Source organism: Nematolebias whitei, chromosome 10 (assembly GCF_014905685.2).
Source record: "Nematolebias whitei isolate Nwh7 chromosome 10, NemWhi1, whole genome shotgun sequence".
Classification (NCBI taxonomy): domain Eukaryota; kingdom Metazoa; phylum Chordata; class Actinopteri; order Cyprinodontiformes; family Rivulidae; genus Nematolebias; species Nematolebias whitei.
This window is the reverse complement of record NC_056507.1, coordinates 45,416,775-45,437,451: the sequence shown is the minus strand read 5'-3', so window position 1 is coordinate 45,437,451 and position 20,677 is coordinate 45,416,775. Positions and strand designations below refer to the sequence as shown.

The window sequence follows — 20,677 nt, the reverse complement described above, 5'->3', positions numbered from 1 at the left end:
GTAAAATTTCTCATTTTTTGTAAAATAAAAAATAAAAGTTTAAATAAATAAATAATCTGTTTATATCCAAGTTGCAATGCAAAACAAAAAGCAAACAAACAAAAAACATCAAGAGGGATAAATACTTTTACAATCTACTGCATTGAACTTTGAAGAACTTTGGTTCTTCAGAATCTCCAGCTTTGTTTTACAATCATCCTCCTTTCTTTGAGAACAGGATGTTTTAACATGTTTTTTCCAATGCCTGGCTGATTATCTGTGTGCACTGAAGCTTTAATTGATTTCTGAGCAAGTATTATCTTTTTTGCTCTGTGTAGGACAGATAATTGTTCCATGAAGAATCAACAACCATGGTGCTCATAGGGCCCTATCTCCTTATGCCGATCTTGTTGGTTGGAATTGGGGTAAAGCTACAAGTTGGAGGTGACCAAATGAAACCATCTCGAGCACCTTTGATCCCTCATCGCCCATTTGTTGTAGTCTGGAATGCTCCTACAGAATCATGTCGCTTACGATTCAAGGTGGACTTGGACCTCAACATTTTTGACATTATATCAAACCTGAACGAGACGCTGAGTGGACCAAATGTCACCATATTCTACCACAGCCATCTGGGAAGCTACCCATACTACTCCAGTTCTGGTGTTGCCATCAACGGTGGCCTGCCGCAAAATCAGAGCATATCCAAACATTTGAGCAAAGCCCGAGTGGACATTGACAAGTTTATTCCACACAAAGATTTTCGAGGCCTAGGTGTAATTGACTGGGAGAACTGGAGGCCTCAGTGGGTCCGAAATTGGGGTTCCAAGGACATTTACCGCAAAAAGTCCAAGGAACAGATAAAAAAACTTCACCCAAACTGGCCAGAAAGCAAAGTTGAAAAGGAGGCAAAAGAAAGTTTTGAAAGGGCTGGGCAAGCTTTCATGAATCTGACCTTAGCGCTGGCTAAAGCTCGGAGGCCAAACGGATTGTGGGGGTTTTACTTGTTCCCAGACTGTTACAACTATGGCTACAAACAACACCCACAACACTACACTGGGGAATGTCCCAACATTGAGCATGTCCGCAATGATCATCTGATGTGGCTCTGGAAGGCGAGCACAGCCCTCTATCCATCTATCTATCTAGATTATGAGTTGAAGTCCTCGCCAAACACGGTCAAGTTTGTCCACTATCGAGTCAAAGAAGCTATGAGGATTGCCTCCATTACACGGACAGATTTCACGTTACCTGTTTTCATCTACTCCAGACCATTCTATGCCTATACCTTTGTTGTGCTTTCAGAGGTACAGTTTCGATTTTTACAACAGAACATTATTTCCTCAATTTGTAATGAAACTGCATGTCTTGCATTTGGCTATCTGCCTTTGTTTTATATCATTCTTATGGTTAGGAGTGTCTAACTGTTACGAAATGGTGTAAAAACTTATAATGGTGAAGAAAATCACTGTGTCCTAACACAACACAAACCAAAAAGTAGATAAGAAGACTAAAGTAATCATATGCTTAAAATGATTTGTATTTGTTTTAAGAGTGACTTGGTTCACACCATTGGAGAGAGTGCTGCCCTGGGAGCGTCAGGAGTCGTCCTCTGGGGATCATCAGAGTATGCTCAATCACAGGTGACTGTTGAGTTCAATTCAATTCACTTATTTTATTTATATAGCACCAAGTAACAACTGAATTAATCTCAGGGCACTGTACAGAAACATTCACATCATAAAAGCCAATTAGTAAAAGTTATCTAAGGAAGCAGCAGATTGTGTTGAATCTTCTTTGTCACAGTCTCCCATCCTGAGAAAGCACAAAAGAGACGGTGGAAAGGAAAAAAAACTCAGTTTACTAGGAAGAAACCTCCAGCAGAACCAGACTTAGGAAAGCGGCCATCTGCTTTGTCAGACTGGGTTTGAGAAGACAGGAAGTAGAAATAGACAAACACAGAATGAAAGGTCCAGATGTACTTTCTATAGGAGGAAAGACAAAAAACATGTTAATGTAGAAATGATTACAAATACAAACAGGTAGAGTAGAGCAAGTACAGACAGTAGGAGAATGAGGAAATGTTGTCAGTTTGTCCTACAGCAGTCTAACCAGACTTCAGAGCATCATTTACAGACTGGATCATTGCAGATCTGGTGTACCACCTCATCTCTCCACAGCTGGACCAGTCCAGAGCCTTCAGAAACCTAAAAGTGAAAGAAGACAGTGCACAAGTCAAAATAGGGTTACAGTGACTACAAATTACAATTTTGTAAGAATGTGTTCTGTTCTGAAGCAGGGAGAGGAGGAACAATTGTCTTCCATTTTAGAAGGTTTATTTTACATGTAAAGTACAAAATCACCAGCCTTGGGCCATTGTATCTCCACCATGCGGTCACGAACAAATGGCCCCGAACGTAAACAGACAACCCATCTTCTTCAGAGCTCGGCCACACCTCCTGGAGTCGTCACTACCATCGACGAATGGGAAGTCCTACTCTATCATGTGACCCAGCTCTCAACCAATAATATCTAGCCATCTTGTGTTCTATAATGGGTGGGTGCGTGAATGTTGGGAGTTGTAGGCATGTAACTGAAACTACATTTTCTACTGGAAACGGAATCGAATCGTGTTTTAACACAATATCATTCTAAATATCAAAACAGGATACATATATCTAGACATTTCATTAATTTAATATACTTTGTATTATCTGATGAAATTATATTTCAATTCCCCCTTTTGACATGATATAAATCATGCGTTTTGCTCTAACACGATTACATGGTGAAAAAAAACGAATGTACTTAATTGAAGAGTAATTGGAAAAGGTGGGTAATCCAGCAACCCATCAGAAGTACAGCTTTGCAGGTCTAAAGATCATGTGTCAGTCAGATATGTCCTCTGTGTTAAACTGTCACAGATGTTTGAAGGAATTAATGTATGTGTGTATGTTCATGTCACAGCAAAGACAGGAATGATCATGAAACTGAGGTTATTGCATCACCATCTTGAAGATCACATATTCAGCCGACACGTCACCCCAGCTGCAGTGTTCATTAGTGACTTTTAACAGCTTGACCACCACTGTCACATCATTCTCCAGCCCCCCTTCTTCTGGAGATTAATTTCAACAGTCCATCTTTTTGCAGCTCCACAGTTGTATAGACAGCGAGACTTGACTTGAAGTGGTCAAGGAGAAGTCCAGGTCCCCATCTGGACAACGTTGCACATAGCCCAGGTATGACTCATTTCAGCTTGTGTCTCAGCTGAACATGATGTCTGTCAGTCCACACGGCTGAGGCAGCACCGTTCATTTAATGCAGATGCCGTCAGGAGTTGACATCAAAGTCACAGTTGGTATTAGACCCAGATGCAGCGTCAACCTTACATGTGAGAACTTCAGAAATGGCGATTCAAAACCAGAGATTTAAGATGCAAAGTGGTCAATGCTAGTATTGAGTAGGCATGGCATTATGTGTGATGGACCTAGTGTAGACTGTATAATATTCAGGGGTTGCCAGAGTCTCCTCCAGAGCCAAGAACCCTCTGTGACAGGCCTGTAGAAAGATAAATGAGAATCAGAAACCAAAATATATAAAAAGAAGTAAATACTAATGAAAATGAATAATCCATTAACAAAGCATCATATGGAACACCTGCAACATTGATTAACCAAGATGCAAAAATTGTAGATCCCAGAAAAGAGTTTGAAACAATCTACATAGTAAAAATGAAAACACCTGAGTAAAGTACTCCCCCCACACTAAGTCATGAACATCGTAAAACTACCCTCAGAATTCCTTCCTTAGAACAACACACTCCCCAGTAAGAAGGCAGGAGATGCTCCGCACACTCCCAACACCTGTCAGCAGCAAAAAGACTCCCCTCCTGGAACATATCAGGAAGGTCACAGGGCCAAGGCAGTTGATAAATGTCAGGACACCCTGCTGAAAATGAAATCAGAAACCCCTCCAAGGCATCAGAGCAGTGGGAAAACCTGAAGATGGTTCAAGTCATATGAAAAACATATATGTAAAAGTCACTAAGGGCCCCCACAACTGTGAAACACCATTGCACGTAGGCTATAGAAAAATATGTGAAATATGTCATCAAACACTGTCCCCACCCCACCTGGCTGAGGGTAGATGAGAGCTGGAATGTAACCACAAACACAAACATCTAGATGATTGTCAAGCGTCCTGCAACAGAGATATTATGTCAACATGTCCATAGAACCCCACCTCAAAACATCTGAACTGTCCCTTTAACCCTGAGACTGTAAAGCACATGTTATATTTGTAGAAATGCACTCTTGCGAGGAACATAATATATTGTTCAACAAAGTACCATATCAATTATTCTACTACAATTCTAACATCTGATCAGCATATGTAGCAAACAAACAGTGCTGCTGATCAGCCAGGTGTCAGAAAGGATGGTCTGCCCATCTGTCTGTAGTCCCTGAAGTGACCTGCAAAAAGCACAGCACATTCCTCCAGCATTTTATGAACAAACACATGAAAACCTATAGAAAAACATATAAACAGTTAAGACAGACACCAAAAAGGAGGGAATGTAAAAGCAATATTGATTTCAGGGTAAGGTTAATCCATCACCATCCCTGTATAACTGATATGCTCAGAAATAAAAGTAGATGGTTACCACATGAGACCTCAGAATGTCTTGTGAGAGTGCCACATTTAAACAAGACACATGTAGCACATACAGTGCTACGATGAATTATGATAAGAAGTTAATGTATCATATAAAAAGTAAGCATAAGCAAATGACGTGTGAACCACGTAATGCTGGACAGGTCAGGAGTTTTCAAACAGCACAGCTGTGGAATGTATTGTGTCCTGCAATCTGTCCAATGAGAGATAAGCAGATAAAGATTAGTTTTCACACAGAGAAACATGAAACTCTGGAAAATTCATTACAATTTCAGGGACCTAGGTATCGCTGAAACCGCAAGGCTGAACAGGTTATCTGTTTGTCAGGAAAATGTACAGACTAAACTTCCCCTCCTTGGAGACAGTCATAAATCCCAAACCCCACAAGCAAGTATGCTTGAACAAAGACAATCTATAATAACTGAAAGGCCTGAAAAAAAACTATGGTTCTCAGCGATCAACAGTAAATCACAGAAGTTCCACAGAGTCCTTTAGCTGCCAGAGTCAACCCACAAAAAAAGTAAATGGGTATTAGGTGTAAACAAAGAGAAGGACAGGGGAAACTGCCCTCTACATCCAAGTCCTGAGAATAATCTGACCAGTCACAGCAACAAAGATAAAGAAGCCGAAAAACTAACTTCTGTACTGGTCCAAAGACAAACATAGGTGTCCGTCCATAAAATAAACAACAAAATCAGCTACGGAGGAACTCATTTCAGTAACCCCACGACAAAACTCAGGAGCACCTGGAGATAAGCGGCCAACTCAAACCACAAACCCGGACATAAATCACGGCGGATAAACACCAGTCAGTACACCGAAGACGGGAGGTCATAACATGTCCTACCATCCGTGGACGGAACAAGAACACATGAAGCGGCTAGTGAAACAGGGTCAAACGAACTAAAAGGCAATTACACACTCACCCTGAACCACACATAAAAAAATACAAGTAATGATTGTACAAAATGTTGCAACACCACCTTAATCCCAACACATAAAGCATTAACAACCATACCCATAATACCATACCATACCAATTTATTTATATAGCACTTAAAACAGCAACAAGGCCAACCAAAGTGCTGTACAAAAGAACACAAACATGCACAGCAGACAGGAAAACATAAAATAGAAATACAGATACAAATAGCAGCAGAAGCTAACTAAAATGGCCAACAGAGTAGAGAACAGACCGGGCCAAAACAAATCACACCGTGTTAAAGGCAAGCGAATAGAAGTGGGTCTTCAAGCGAGACTTAAAGTCTGAGAGTGTGGGAGCCTGCCGGACACACAGTGGCAACTCATTCCACAGTCGTGGACCTGCAACAGAGAAAGCCCTGTCACCTCTGAGCTTACGACGGGTTTCTGGGACTGAGAGAAGCATCTGGTCTGCTGACCTCAGAGAGCGCGGTGGGACATATGGCTGCAGAAGATCAGTGAGATAGGATGGGGCGGAACTGTTCAGTGATTTAAAAACATACATGAGAATTTTGAAATGGATCCGAAGGTGAATGGGTAGCCAGTGCAGGGAGGCCAAAACTGGCGTGATGTGCTCTCTATAGCCTGTACCAGTTAAAAATCGGGCTGTAGCATTTTGGACCAGTTGTAGACGAGCAATGGAGGACTGACTGATTCCAAACAGAAGTGAATTGCAGTAATCAAGCCTAGATGTTATGAAGGCGTGGATCACTGTCTCAAGGTTCTTTTTGGAGAGTATAGGCTTCAGCTTAGACAGCCGTCTCAGCTGAAAAAAACAGGATTTTACCATCATGTTTACGTGACTGTTGAGTTTTAAGGATGGGTCCATTATCACCCCCAGATTAGTGACCTTTTGTTTCTCTAGCGGGGCTAGAGAGAAAAGGTCAATGTCATGGTTCATGAGTGAGCCACTGGGATGGAACAGCATGACTTCAGACTTCTTCTCATTGAAGCTTAAGAAGTTTAAAGCCATCCAGTCCCAGATGTCAGCCAGGCAGTCAATAAGAGGCTGAATAGAGCGTGTGCCTCTGTGCCTCAGGGGGACGTAAATTTGGCAATCATCGGCCTAGAAATGAAAGGGTATGTCGTGTTTGCGGAAGATAACACCTAGTGGCAGCAGGTATAAAGAAAAGAGAAGGGGACCGAGGATGGACCCCTGCGGTACCCCCCACTGGAGCGCTGTCGATGCCGAACTAGAATCTTTGATATTGACACAGAAGGTTCTGTCAGATAGGTAGGACCCAAACCATTTAAGGGCTGACCCTGTGATGCCCACCCACTGCTCCAGTCTAGAAAGGAGGATCTTGTGGTCGATGGTGTCAAAAGCAGATGTAAGGTCCAATAGGACCAACAGCACAGAATCACCTGCGTCTGTGGAAATGAAAATGTCGTTAAAAACCTTCAGTAGAGCAGTTTCAGTGCTATGGAGAGATTTGAAGCCAGATTGGAATAACTCAAGGATAGCGTGATCCCCCAAAAACTGTTTCAACTGAGACTCCACAATTTTTTCCAGTAGTTTAGAGGTGAATGGGAGTCTGGAGACAGGCCGGAAGTTGGACATGACTGAGGGGTCAAGGTTAGGTTTTTTTCAGGAGGGGCTGGACAGCAGCATGTTTAAAAGTCTTTGGCACCACACCTGAGGATAAACTGCTATTCAGAATAGCGAGGATAAAAGGACCCAGGGTAGGAAAAACTTACTTTAGTAGTCGAGGGGGGACCACATCAAAGGGGGAACCAGATGGTTTCATGCTGCACATTACCTGCTCCAGAAGCTATGTTTACATGCGCAGAATTCTTTGACCGGATTGAAATGTGTTCTGTTTGAATAATTCAAATGTATCGTTTACATGGGCACAATCCGTTCACGATGTGCGTTTACATGCAACGGGCTTTGATTCTGAACAGAAGTACTGACATGCGCAGAGTGGTAAACTCTCTTTAAAAAACCACCGAAGAAGAAGTTACTTCCGTGTAAACCATAGAAGAAGAAGTTCTCTTTCCGGGACGAACGTAAACACACTTGAGCGACAAAAATGGACCCGCGACAGGTTTTAATGACTGTGATGGAGTTGTTACTGCACTCCCTGCTTGAGCTACAGGCGAAGCAACGCATGCTTTTAGTCTTTTTTCTTCGTAGGATGAGAGCGCGGAAGGAAAAATACATCCGAGAAAGTTCTTTGCTGCCGGCAAGTTTAATGCTGCTGCCACTACCTCCACAAACGACCAGAAACCAGTGGATGAAAGTTCGAAGTAAAGACTGGTGGGAGCGTGTGGTCCTCACGCAGTTCACCGACCCGGAGTGGAAGCAGAATTTTCGCATGACACATCTGTCTTTCACAAAGTTGTGCACTTTGATGGAGAGTCATTTAGCCCCAGAAGAGGTGACTGTTAGAACTCCAATTCCGCTCATGATGCGAGTTGCAGTTCTGTATAAACTGGGCAGCTGTGCCGAATAGCGAGTCATTGCAAATCAATTTGGAATAAGTAAGAGCAGTGTTAAAAATTGTGTGTACATGTTTTGTAAAAGCATGGTGAGAGGGCCAATTAAACAGCTGATCCGAGCACCAACTGACATGGAGGCACTGGAGATCGCCAGAGCTTTTGAGGCTTCCCATCACATCCCTCATATTATGGGTCTCATCGATGGATCACACATCCCGGTTCTTCCCCCCTCTGATGGATATAAAGACTTTGTTAACCGTAAAGGCTGGCCATCCTATGTCCTCCAAGCTGTTGTGAACAACTGCTGGTAAGACAAATACACGCTGTATGCTTAAATAAACTTGTTTTTCTTTCTTTTTCTACCTGTCTATGCTTGATACTGTCTGTATTTATTATTAATTACTGTTCTTCCTCTGTTTTTCTCAGTTTCTGGAGCATCAGTTGCAAGATGCCAGGCAGTGTCCATGATGCCAATGTCCTGCGCCACTCTGACCTCTATCAAAGGGCTCATCTAATGCCAAAAGTAAGGCTAATATTTACTATATTGTATTTATTATTTCTACAACTATAAACTATAAAGTAGAGATACTTAGCTGTAAAATTATTTTTTTAAATGTTTGTTAGAAGCATGCCTTTAAACAAATGGTTAAATGTTGCCAATATTTGCTATATTGTATTTAGTATTACTACAACTATTACAGCTAAGGTTCTCAAAGTAGAGATACATAGCTGTAAAGTTTTATTTAAAAAAAAAGAGTTTGTTTGAACCATGCCTTTAAACAATGTCTAAGTAAAATACTAAATATTAGTATGTCCTTTTTTTGCGGTCTGTGAGGAACATCGAAGGAAAGGACGTCAGTCTCCTCGTTGTTGGTGACCCTGCATACCCGCTGTTGGACTGGCTCATCAAAGGACACCCAAACTCTCCTCGTCTGACTCCTCAACAAATCATTTAATGTTTACCTTAGCTCAGTCAGGGTGGGCGTAGAGATGACCTTCGGGTTGCTGAAGTCACGGTGGAGAGTTCTTCTAAAAAGAAGTGACTTTCATTTCACCTTTGCTCCAAAAATGATCGCCACCTGTTGTGCACTCCACAACTTCTGCCAGAGGGAGAGGGATTATGGCAACAGCAACTGGTTGGAAGAGGCACGTGACCGTGCAAACAACTACCCTCAGCCTAACCAGCCAGCGAATCTTCAGTGCAGTGTTGGTGGAAACGGTGCAAGAGAGGCACTGACTGCATATATGTCCAAGTTTCCACTCCGTACAGGCCATCTGCATTAAAGGGGCTTTTTAAATATACAATATATACTTGTCATGTATGTGTTCAGATGCAGCTAACATTTGTATAAAGATATTATAACAAAACGGCAAATAATACTAGTGTACATCGGAGCTCTTTAATGGACCAAACATTTTAATAAATTCTTGTAAACATTTTATATTGCTTGTTGGCACTGTGTGAAATGTGTTTCATTCTCAGTGCAATTTGAGGTAGCCTACATCACAAAAACATAAAAATTATACATTCAAAAAGTTTGTGCAAAACAGACAATGTGCACAGATCATCACATCTTGTAATGAAAACAGAAAAAAACATTCTTTGGTCATTTAAAACTACAGTAACGTGCAATTCAACAGTAACTTCTTTATCAACTCATCCTGTACTTTCAGAATTACAATATAAAAAAATATCTATATATATATAATATGAAACTTTAGCTGCTGCTCAAATAACAAACTTTTTTTTAACTTTAGTTTAGGTCATGGAGGTGGTAATCCGAGTTGTAGCTTGGGTTCTGAGGAAATTGAGCAGACCGGCTTTGACCTGGGTATTGATGCTGAGGGTAGGGAGGAACTGGAGATCTTCCCTGTGGAGGTGGGGTCATTTGAGTCATGATGGACTTTAATCCATCAAAACATTGCCTCACTAGGCGCTCAGTTGAGAGTGTGTTTTCTTCTAAGAACCTTACAAACAACCTTTCTTCTCTTTGCTGCCATCGTTCCTGTTGTTCTTCTATCCATTTGTTCTGGGACTCTTGCATCTTCTGGTAGAAGGATTGCTGTTCGGTGGCCCAAGTCTGCATAACCAGAGTTCCCTCGTGGTCCTGCAATGATGTAAAACACTATTACTTGCTTGGATGCAGTACTAACATAATCTCTCTAAACACTGTATAAACATTTGTTACTGTTTTTGTCATCTGGAAGACACAACTTACTCTTCCTTGATGTCCTCGTCTGTTGAAAGTTTCTTGGACTGTTGTTTGTTGTGTGCTGCTGTCAGCTGCTTCTTCAAAGCTGGACTCATCATCTGAAAAAGAAAAAAATAAAGTCTAACTGGTCCCCTGGTATGTTGAAATTTGTTAGGTTAATTATCTGGTTAGTTGGGGTAGTGTTATAATCCACAATATAGGTCTCATGTTCTCTACTGTGTACAATCCTTGGAGGTATAATTATGCTAGCCCTAAAGCTACTCTTGTTTCTTACTATAATTACATTTTAACATATTTGTTGTATCCCAGTTACACCAAGTAATACAGTACAGAGGGTTAATGTGGCTTGAAGAGTATCTTACCGGAAAGGATGCTTTGTTCCGGATTTGCTTCGGGGCTGTAGTCCTCAGATTCCTCCTCATAACCTTGGTCCACACCGCTGCCTGTCGTGTTCAAGAAGGGGTCTCTGCAGGCAAATTCGGAAGGCGTATCTGGGCGCTCATATCTGATTGGACTATAGGAAAGTGGGCGTATCTGGGCGCTCATATCTGATTGGACGATAGGAAAGTGGGCGTATCTGGGCGGTCATATCTGATTGGACGATAGGAAAATGGGCGTGTCTGGACGGCCACATCTGATTGGACGATAGAAAAATGGGCGTGTCTGGACGGCCACATCTGATTGGACGATAGAAAAAAAAAGGCTGAACGATAGAAAAAAAAAAAGGCTGAACGATAAAATGCCGTAACCACAGACACATGATGTCTAAAAACAAGGCGTTATTGGCAGATTGTGTTAACCACAGGCATATTATGTCTATGGTGTTAACCGGTTCGACATTAGCGGCGTCTCGGTTCGACATCGCTCCAGTATACTGCCGCGGCGTCTCCATAACTTCTTTTTTCGACTCTCTTAACACAGAACTTCCGGTTACATTTCAAAATAAGAGCAACATAACTGGGTAGTGGGGGAGCTAAATGTTAGTTTTTTTTTTAATACCTAGCCATAACATTAAAAAAACAAATTCCATTTTGGTTGTTGAAAAATGTGAACAAAGTTACAATCGATTAATAAAGAAAGAAAAATATTAACGATACTTAAAGTGGCCTTGGGACAAAGGAGGTTTCCTTTAACTTCACATTTTCTTGTTCAACCTGCAGTCACTGCAGATGAGTGATTGTCAGGTTCTGTCAGATTTCTGCAACTGGAGCAGGTATTTCTGTTTACTGGTTAATTTCATCAGCTTTCTCACATTTTAAAGGTCAACCCTACTCCATGTTTCAGTAGAAAACCAGCACATTTAGGAGTCAGTACATAACCAGACTTTTGGCCCTCACACCTGTACCCAGTTGCTCATGCTGCATGATGAGATCAGATTTATCCATATTTTAGAAATTACATTTAGCTTAGTCGACAAAACAATACAAATGAAGACTGTCTGTCTTAAAAACCCTCTTGGTTTTGCAGTAAGCAGCCTGACTTCAAACTGACATCTTGGCCAAAGGTAAAATAAAAATCTTTGTGTTCTCAGAAAAGTTGTTTCAGGACCTCCAATAAACTTATGTACACATCAAAGCACACAAGACAGATTCAGGAATTCTCTTTGTTTTCCAGATTTCACATTTTTTTATTACCTTTAAACATACTCAGACAACATTTGATGCATCATTGAATTTTTTTTATTGTGTTTATTGGGACATCCATTTTTAGAAGTCATCGTAGCATCTGTTGGAAACACAGAACATAGTACAGTTAGAGTGTTGCTAGTTGTTACTTAATCCTGGATTGGATTTTAAAGTTAATTTTGATATTTTTTTCACAAGGAAAAAAAAAGTTGATTTCCTAAAGTTTAACTATAAATGAAGGAATTTGTGCATTCAGGTAATTTAAAATTAAGTAATTTCTCTAACATCCAACCCATTTTAGCCACTGAGCCATACCAAACACCCATAATCTATTCTTGAATGAATTATTGACTATTATTGACAAATTACAGACTTTTTATTGAATAAGTTATTACTCATTATTGAATCATTGACAATTTACACTCATATTTGTGTTAACTCATGTTGCAACAAGGTCAGCAACTTTTGACTATTACTATGAACTATGTTAAACTTTGGAGGTGATTTATTTTGAAAGTCAACATCAGATGTTGGTCAACATTGTTGAGCAACATCTTGGGGTCTTCTAGAGTCAACCTGAAGTGAGAGTGGTTCCTGACATGGCAGAAAGACATAGATATAATTAACAGCTTTTATTTGTTTATTTTTCAGCTAATAACAACTATTAGTTATTTGTTTTTCATATTTTTCAGTTATACTCAGCTTTTAAATATTTATTTTTCAAGTATTAAGAACTTTTATTTTCAGCTTTTATTTTGAAAAGCAACACCCAGTTGTTGTAAACGTGCACAGTGAGAGCTGCTGTGGAGGCTCACTTTACCTCAGTGCGTTACGACAACAACGAGAGAACGGTCGAAACTATCGTGACCTACAATAAACGTACTTCAATAAAATGCATAAGTGAAAACATAACATACTTTATAAGTACAATAAATCATATTTCTTTGTCAAACATCGCAAAGAAACGTTACCTCATCAATAATCCTCGTGACTTTAAGGGTTACCCACAGCCAATCAGTGTTCGCCGCCCATAAACGCCTACTCACCAGAAACGCCCACTTTTGGTCTGCAGAGACCCCCTTCTCGTCGTGTTGGCCAGTGGCCGCTCTCTCATCAGTTCGTCCATCAACATGTAAAATGAAAAAGTGGTGGGGTCGGAGCCACTTCTCCCGTTCTTGTTCTTAGCTTGGTAGTTCTTAGCTTTCAAGCTCTTCCAGCGTTTTTTTATTTGCTCAATTGTTCGATGGATTCCGGCTTCTTCCAGTTTTTCATGCACTTGTTTAAATAACTCCGTGTTCCTACACTTTCGACCGTCAAGGCGTTCGATAATTTTGAGTTCTTTTAACGTTTCGATTAGAAATGTTGTATCGCTCACCGACCAGTTCTGCTTCCCCGCCATGTTAGCATCTACACATTAGCCAGGCGGAAAAGGAAACGCGTAGAGGTACGCGCCGCACATGCGCAGTCAGGTCATTTTTTCACCATCAGATAAAAACGAACAGATCAAGTGTTTACATGCGCACCGATCGGGCCACGGATCGGCGTAAACCACCCGTTTCGATCTGATCACAAATTATAACGGATCGCGCCGAATACACAAAAAATAACCCGAACGGAGCGTTTACATGACACACTTTTGTTCCGACCGGCCATCTGATCCGGTTACTTTTGTCCATGTAAACATACCCAGAGAGGACAGAGAGATGGGCTCAAAGTGGTCAAACACAGCCACACACTGAGATGGGATGGACAGATCATGAGCTGGCGGAGAAATGAGTGCCCGGGTGTTTGCCACTTTTTCTAAAAAGAAATGGAGGAAGTTCTCACACAGCTCAGTTGAGGCTTCCAGAGGTGAAGGCTCACTGAGGTGTAGAACTGAGTTCAGGGTGGAGAAGAGAACTCGGGGGTTGTGGGAGTTGGAGACAATTAAATCAGAGAAGAATTTACATTTGGCAGCTTTAACGGTTTTCTGATAGTGACGCCAACTCTCCCTTAACATTTGAAAAGACACCTGGAGCCTGTCCTTCCTCCACTTTCGTTCAGCTCTGCGACACTGCCGCCTAACGGCTCGTGTGACGTCATTCAGCCAAGGCTCTGATTTAAGTTTCGTTTTTCTGGTCTTAAGGGGAGCAACACGGTCCAGAACATTTAAACAGGCAGAGTTGAACTGAGAGGTTAGCTCCTCAGTGGTAAGAGACACCGGGAACTGTTCGAGCCTCTCAGAATTAAAACTTTCATTAAAACGAGCAGCAGTGAAACGGTTAATGGAAAGCGTACGTGCAAGAACGCGCGTCTTAGCAGTAGGACAAGGGGGGGTGAAGTCAAACAATACAGGCATGTGATCTGAAAAAACATTGTCACCGATTTTCAAATTAGAAACAGAGACATCGCGTGTTAAAACGAGGTCCAGCGTGTGACCATGTTCTTGGGTGGGGCCGCTCACCTGCTGAGCTAAGCCAAAAGAGTCCAATAAATCCAGAAAGTCCTTCACTAAGGGCTTCTCCTGACAACACACATGCAAATTAAAGTCACCAATAAACAAAAAGTGAGTGTATCTCTGTGTGATATCAGCCAAAAAGTCAGAGAATTCATTTATGAAGTCCTTAGAACGAGGTGGGCGGTAGATGAGCGCACACAGGACCGGAGGAGAGTGTCCAAGTTCAAAGGCGCTCAGCTCGAAGCTGGCGCGGGACACCGGGATGGACAACTGTTTACAGGCCAAGTTTGCTTTAAAAACTGTTAATAATCCCCCCCCGCGCCGACCTGATGGCCGCGGGGCATTGAAACACAGACAGTCCAGTGGTAGTAGTTCCACCAAGGCGCTGGACTCACCATCAGAAATCCAAGATTCCGTGACGAACAGAAAATCCAACTCCTCATCTTTAAAAAAGTCATTGAGGATAAACGTCTTGTTGGAAACAGACCTTGCGTTGATTAAACACATCCTGATATTGTCCAACACAGGCACAGCCGTGGATGGAGACGCGCGCGCCAGCGGGCGCAGGTTATGAAGAACAGCTCCTCCTGGTCTGCTGGTGCGGCGCACAGGTAAACAACTCCAGGTGTTTCCATGGACTGAGCGCGCAGGCAGCTGGCCAGCAGCCGGGCCCTGGGAGCACCACGGGTCAGAGAGGAGATGATCAGGTCCAGAGCGAGTCCTGATAGAATAATCCACTCTTTGCCTCAGTTTCACCAAAATCCCTGCACGCTTCCCACGACGTCTGCGACGTTTCCTCCATGGAGAAAGGCCAGGGTCACGCAGAAGGAACGCAGGAATCTCAGATAGGACCGGTGGGGGAGAGTGCTGGCCGCTGTTCAAAAACTCCGCGGGAATTTCAGCAAATGTACGGAGCTCCAAAAGTGCCCGACGATCATACTGAAAATATGACTCGGCACACTGCACAAACCAATGGTCGGTCAATAATGGTCGGCAGAGGGCCAGAACTGCACAGAAAAGGTTGAAACTCAGCTAACAGTCTCAAAATAATATCTAAAACAAGGCCTTCATATATAACAAGATGTGATCTTGTACTCTGCATGCAGTAATGTATCTGCATAGCTCCAGACATATGAATTTAGATCAAATTCTCAAATACCGTCGGAAACAAATGGTCGACCGTCATGAACCATGGGAGAAAATCACTCCACAGTCAACAACTACAATTTTAGCATGCCCAATGTGTAGAAAGGGAAAATGAAAATATTTTCTGCCTACCTTGTTCATATTACGGCGCCGTTTGACTGCAGAGCGATGTTTGCCCAACCAAAGCAAAAAGGAAAACAACTCCCTCCCCCCTTCTTTTCCCGCTACCAGAATCACGTCGGAGTCACCAAATTGTAAGAATGTGTTCTAATCTGAAGTAGGGAGAGGAGGAGCAATTGTCTTCCATTTCAGAAGGTTTATTTTACATGTAAAGTACAAGCTCACCAGCCCTGGGCCATTGTAACTCCACCATGCGGTCACGAACAATGGCCCCGAACGTAAACAGACAACCCATCTTCTTCAAAGCTCGGCCATACCTCCTGGAGTCGTCACTACCATTGATGAATGGGAAGCCCTACTCTATCATGTGACCCAGCTCTCAACCAATAATATCTCGCCATCTTGTGTTCTATAATGGGTGGGTGCGTGAATGTCTGCGAGTTGTAGGCATGTAGCTGAAACTACATTTTCTATCAGAAACGGAATCAGATCATGTTTTAACACAATATCATTCTAAATAACAAAACAGGATACATATATCTAGACATTTCATTAAGTTAATATATTATCTGATAAAATTATATTTCAATTTGTTGGCCTTTCTTTTGGAAAGAAATATTTTATCATAAACACGAGATTTACATTTGAAATTAAGTCAAGATAATGTTACATTTGCAATTATAAATTACAGTAGCTCAATTTTTTTATTTCACTTATCATATTTTATAATTATTTAAGCAGCTTCACCAGGCAGAGATTACAAGATTTTACGTATCTTACCTGCTCTTTTGAAGTGTGTGACAAGGGTCTTTGTGTCCAAAGCTGTTTAACAGCTTGCTTCCAGAGCTAACAGCTTCCTGTGTTAGGTAGAAAAATTAAAGACAAACAAAATGCTTAGGGCTACTTCTTGTGCCATGCTTTCTAAAACAGTTATTGAATAAAGGATTTACTTATGTAGGTCAACATAAATGTTTTAAAACCTGTTCAAATATACCAGAATTTAGGCAATAGCAGCTACTTTATTCAAAAAGTTATGGGGGAGGACCCACAGACCTCACACCAATATGTCCCCCTTACAATAATTCTAATGCTAATACCCACTGTGTGGTTCAAGCCAAAAGCCATTGTCAACACTGGGGGGTTAAAGCCCCTAAAAAGGGCTTCTAGAATCACCCCTGGTGTGAAGAAATGTTATGAGAAAAATCAACTCTTGGTCTAAAATTTAACACAACAACATAATTGTACACATCATATCTTAAATCTAAAACAGTTATAATATATATGCAACCAGCCTTTCATATAAAAACTGGGATATTTTTTACCGGAGAATGCTTTCACTAACGAGTTTGTTGTTGTATTGGCATGGTTACAGCCGACAGTAACTATTTACACAATAAAGTGATGGTTATTCACATTTTTCCCCGGTTTCAGTATCCAGCAGGACGTCACAATATAAAAATAGCGATATTTTTACCGGAGAATGCGTGCACTTTAATCAGGAAGAGTTCAGATTTTTTTTGTATTTTTTTTACATTACAAACAGCGACAGATAATCAAGATTTTAACCTAAAAACCCACATAACAAAGCAGAGCATCATTTTTAAATTGAAAGGGACAAGGTGGAGAAAAATGCGCTGTTTGATTCTGTTCATTTACTGACGGTAAACAAAGTCAGACTCCCCGCAGCTCCTCATCCTCTGAATGAACATTGTGAGCTTCACTACCTCCACATTACAGCCATGTTGTTTGTTTGTTTGTCCAAGATGAGCTCACCCTGGGTTACATTTGGTCATGGGCTAAGCGATCTTACCGTACACGTACAAAGTAAAATATTTGATGTTTTTATAGAAACAATTCCAGAATGTTGTTCATACTTTGTTAATGTTACATGTCTATCTCTTGACTCCACAAATGGGCAAGGTTAGAGTAGACCTAGCTCACTACTGGAGTTTTATTTAGGTATTTTAAGCTACTAATAAACACAATGGATGATGATCATATTGCTCTATGCTAGGTAAGGAGTTATTATTTTTATTATTTCATATTGGCTAGTGATATTTTTCCCCATAAAAGTTAACTTGGGCTACACTAAGTTTCTTAGACTGTGACTAGGATGCTGAGATGTGGAGCGTGCTCTATTCACACAAGAAAAGCTGTTGGTCAGGCTACTTCTTGTTATGACATTAACTCTAAAATAGTTATTTCAATTTAATTCAACCTTTATTTCTACATCTTTCGACCGACATCACTGACTTCTCATCCAGACAGAAGATCAAAATGCATAATTACTTTGTAAATAGACATTGAACTTGATTTCTAATTTAAATGAGGTTTAAAAATCATTAATACTGTTTCACAGTTGATTTAAATGAGTGGTTTACATTCAACATTAGAAATGATATGAACTAAACACACTTTTGATTATCAAGATATTGTAAAATACTAATGATAATGTAAAAAGGAAGAGTGTTCTTTCAATTGATTAGTTCAGGATACATTTAGACAGTCTCTGGATGAGCTAATTTGTATTTCTGGATTCAAATCAATGAAATAACAGTTCCTGTCCCATGAAGGTCTTCAGAGACAGATTTTGGTCGGAGGCCTAGTTCACTACAGTCCCCCCTTTGGAAATCATCGCCTGTCCATGGGGATTAATTCCAACATGAACTTACACCTCTGAATGTCCTTGATCCTGATGTAATCCAGCAAGAGGAAAACAAAAGTCAAAGAAGGTAATCCCACAACGGTTTAGGTAATTCCACAATGTTGTTGGTAATTCCATTATGTTGATGGTAATTCCATTATGTTGATGGTAATTCCAATGTAGCAACGCTTTAACCCCTTGGAAACAAAGTCGGTAATCCATTGGAAAAAGTCATATAACCCACAACAATAAATCCACAACGATTGGAGGTGTTGATTGATCAGCATGCAGAGAGGTTCCCTCGATTGAACTGCAGAGGCGACCACTGGATGGAGATTGGAGACCCACGATGGAGTTGTAGGTCCCTTCAGCGAAGGTTGCTGCTGGTGGTTCCCAGTGGGTGCCATTCTGGTTCTATGTGTTATGCATTTATGTGGTTTTAGTTGGGTTTATGAGTGGGATTTTACATAAGACCTTAACCTATATGCACCTGGTGTGTAAGCTATCATGGTTTAGATCAGCTAAAGTTACCAGTTAAAGGGTGGGTGATGCTAAAAAATTATATATAGGAATTTATACCTATAGAAGGGCATTCCAAACTATTCTTCCATTCCTAACTTGGTTTAAGTTAGATTTACATGGCAAAATATAGTTTGGTTCAATTGTCTGTTGTCCCTTTAGAAGAACGACTTGAGGTTTGTTTTTTTGGTTTCCCCCTAAATGTTTTGGAGTCTATGGCGAGACTCAACTGAAGGATTAGCTAGCGCCCCCCCACCCCCCCACCCCCGAATAGGATTGTTCGAGTAGGTTCGGCTTGAGCGTCATGAGACCAATGTAGGTTATGGTACTTAAGGTAGCATTAATCTACATTGACTACTCAAATATTGAAGTTTAACAAATGAACTGCATGTTGGCATAGTTAAAGTCCTCTTAGTCTCTAACTAAAGTCACACAAAATTCATTCTTGCTTGGGGTGTTCATAAACAATACCAAAAACCAATTAAACGATGTCTCAACATCGACAAAAGTAGTGATTAAGCAATGAATGAGCTGTTGTCCAGAGAATACTTTGCATTAAGACGGGATCACGACGAGAAAATGTCACAAGTGTCCCGCTGCAAAGCTGAAATAGACGTGCTTAAAACACAACTTTGCCATGCAGAAAGGAAATATGGTGAGAGGCGTGGACAGAATGTGGAGACACACTGGGTTTCAGACCCAAATCTCCTTACATCACACACCCCTCCATCCATACCTAAAGTGGTAGAGACAGACCGGAACTGGTCTCCTCTACCAAACAGGCAACAGAGTGCATGGAAACTTCCTCTTTCAATAGATGATCTGCTGAAACTCTCAAAATATGTACAACGCTTTGTACTGGGACCAATGGGTTCAACTGGAACAAAAGCGTACCTCAAAGACCTTGAATTCAGACTGAGTGGTTATCCTAATGCTACGGTTGAGGATAAAATCAGTCTGATAAGGCTCACTTCGGACAGAGAGGTGTTCACCTTCATCGAGCGTCTACCTGATGCAACGAGAAGGGATTACAACCTTCTGTGCAAAGCTTTGATCAGAGAGTACGACCCCTGCACGGGACCTGCTGGTTTCCCAGCTGCTGACAAGGTCACGCAGGGCAAGCATGAACATCCAAAGGTCTATTACAAAAGAATCTTCCAAGCTTATTTTGGTTACAGAAATGAAACCGGAATGGAGGAAGAAGAAGGTTTTAAATTTGTTTTCAGCAAAAATCTCCACACTGACATACGCATGTCAGTACAAATTATGGCAAATTTCAGAGAAAAATCCATCAATGAGATTAAACAGTGTGCTATGAATGTGTTTGAGGCATGTTCTCATGCTAAGACGCCCATAGAGGTGTTTCCTGGTATAAAGGTTAAACCCCACTCCCTAGAACTGGACGGATGGAGTGCATTGACCCCTCCTCCTAAAAAAGGCGAGAAAAAGCAGTATTTTCAAACTAACAAACCGCGTAATGAAGGTCCACGCTGGGACAGAAAAGCTCCTCTTTCAGAGGATGAACGTGATTATCGTAAATGGGGTGTGCGTAGGACGCAAAGATATGGGATCCAAGAGGACCCATATTATCAGGGGAAGTCCGAAGAGGAACCCCCAAAAGACGTACCTAACCCTCCCCCACCTCGGACGAAACGAACCGAGGCGATAAAATCACAAAAGTTCCAGATACAATGCCCTACACCTCTGAGCTCGGAAGAGACAGAGAAACTACAAAGGTTGTTAGAAACTTTGAAACACGCTGAAATGGGAAACCAACCTGGAGCACTATGTAGTGATGTGATCGCTACTAAATCTGAAGGCGCGAATGACAACATTACAGATGTCGGTGTTATGACTCAAGGTACCCAGATGATACGAGAACCAAAACGACACA

At 41.3% G+C, this 20,677-nt stretch overlaps 1 protein-coding gene and 2 long non-coding RNA genes across 3 annotated transcripts in view; 2 read left to right on the top strand and 1 right to left on the bottom strand.

Annotated features, from left to right (window-relative positions):
- Positions 1 to 350: 350 nt before the first annotated feature.
- hyal6 (hyaluronoglucosaminidase 6) overlaps positions 351 to 20,677 on the top strand; it is a 64,236-nt gene continuing 43,909 nt past the window's right edge. Inside the window, exons 1-2 of the mRNA XM_037683039.1 lie at positions 351 to 1,286; positions 1,533 to 1,622. Coding sequence (XP_037538967.1) covers positions 351 to 1,286; positions 1,533 to 1,622 — 1,026 coding nt within the window. The remainder of the gene's footprint in view (positions 1,287 to 1,532; positions 1,623 to 20,677) is intronic.
- LOC119415866 lies at positions 8,360 to 8,992 on the top strand. The gene is made up of 3 exons (XR_005187073.1): positions 8,360 to 8,386; positions 8,506 to 8,602; positions 8,915 to 8,992. It is a non-coding gene; the product is annotated as an uncharacterized LOC119415866 (long non-coding RNA).
- Positions 9,744 to 10,737, bottom strand: LOC119415865. The gene is made up of 3 exons (XR_005187072.1): positions 10,655 to 10,737; positions 10,299 to 10,390; positions 9,744 to 10,187 (listed from the first exon to the last, which is right to left on the bottom strand). It is a non-coding gene; the product is annotated as an uncharacterized LOC119415865 (long non-coding RNA).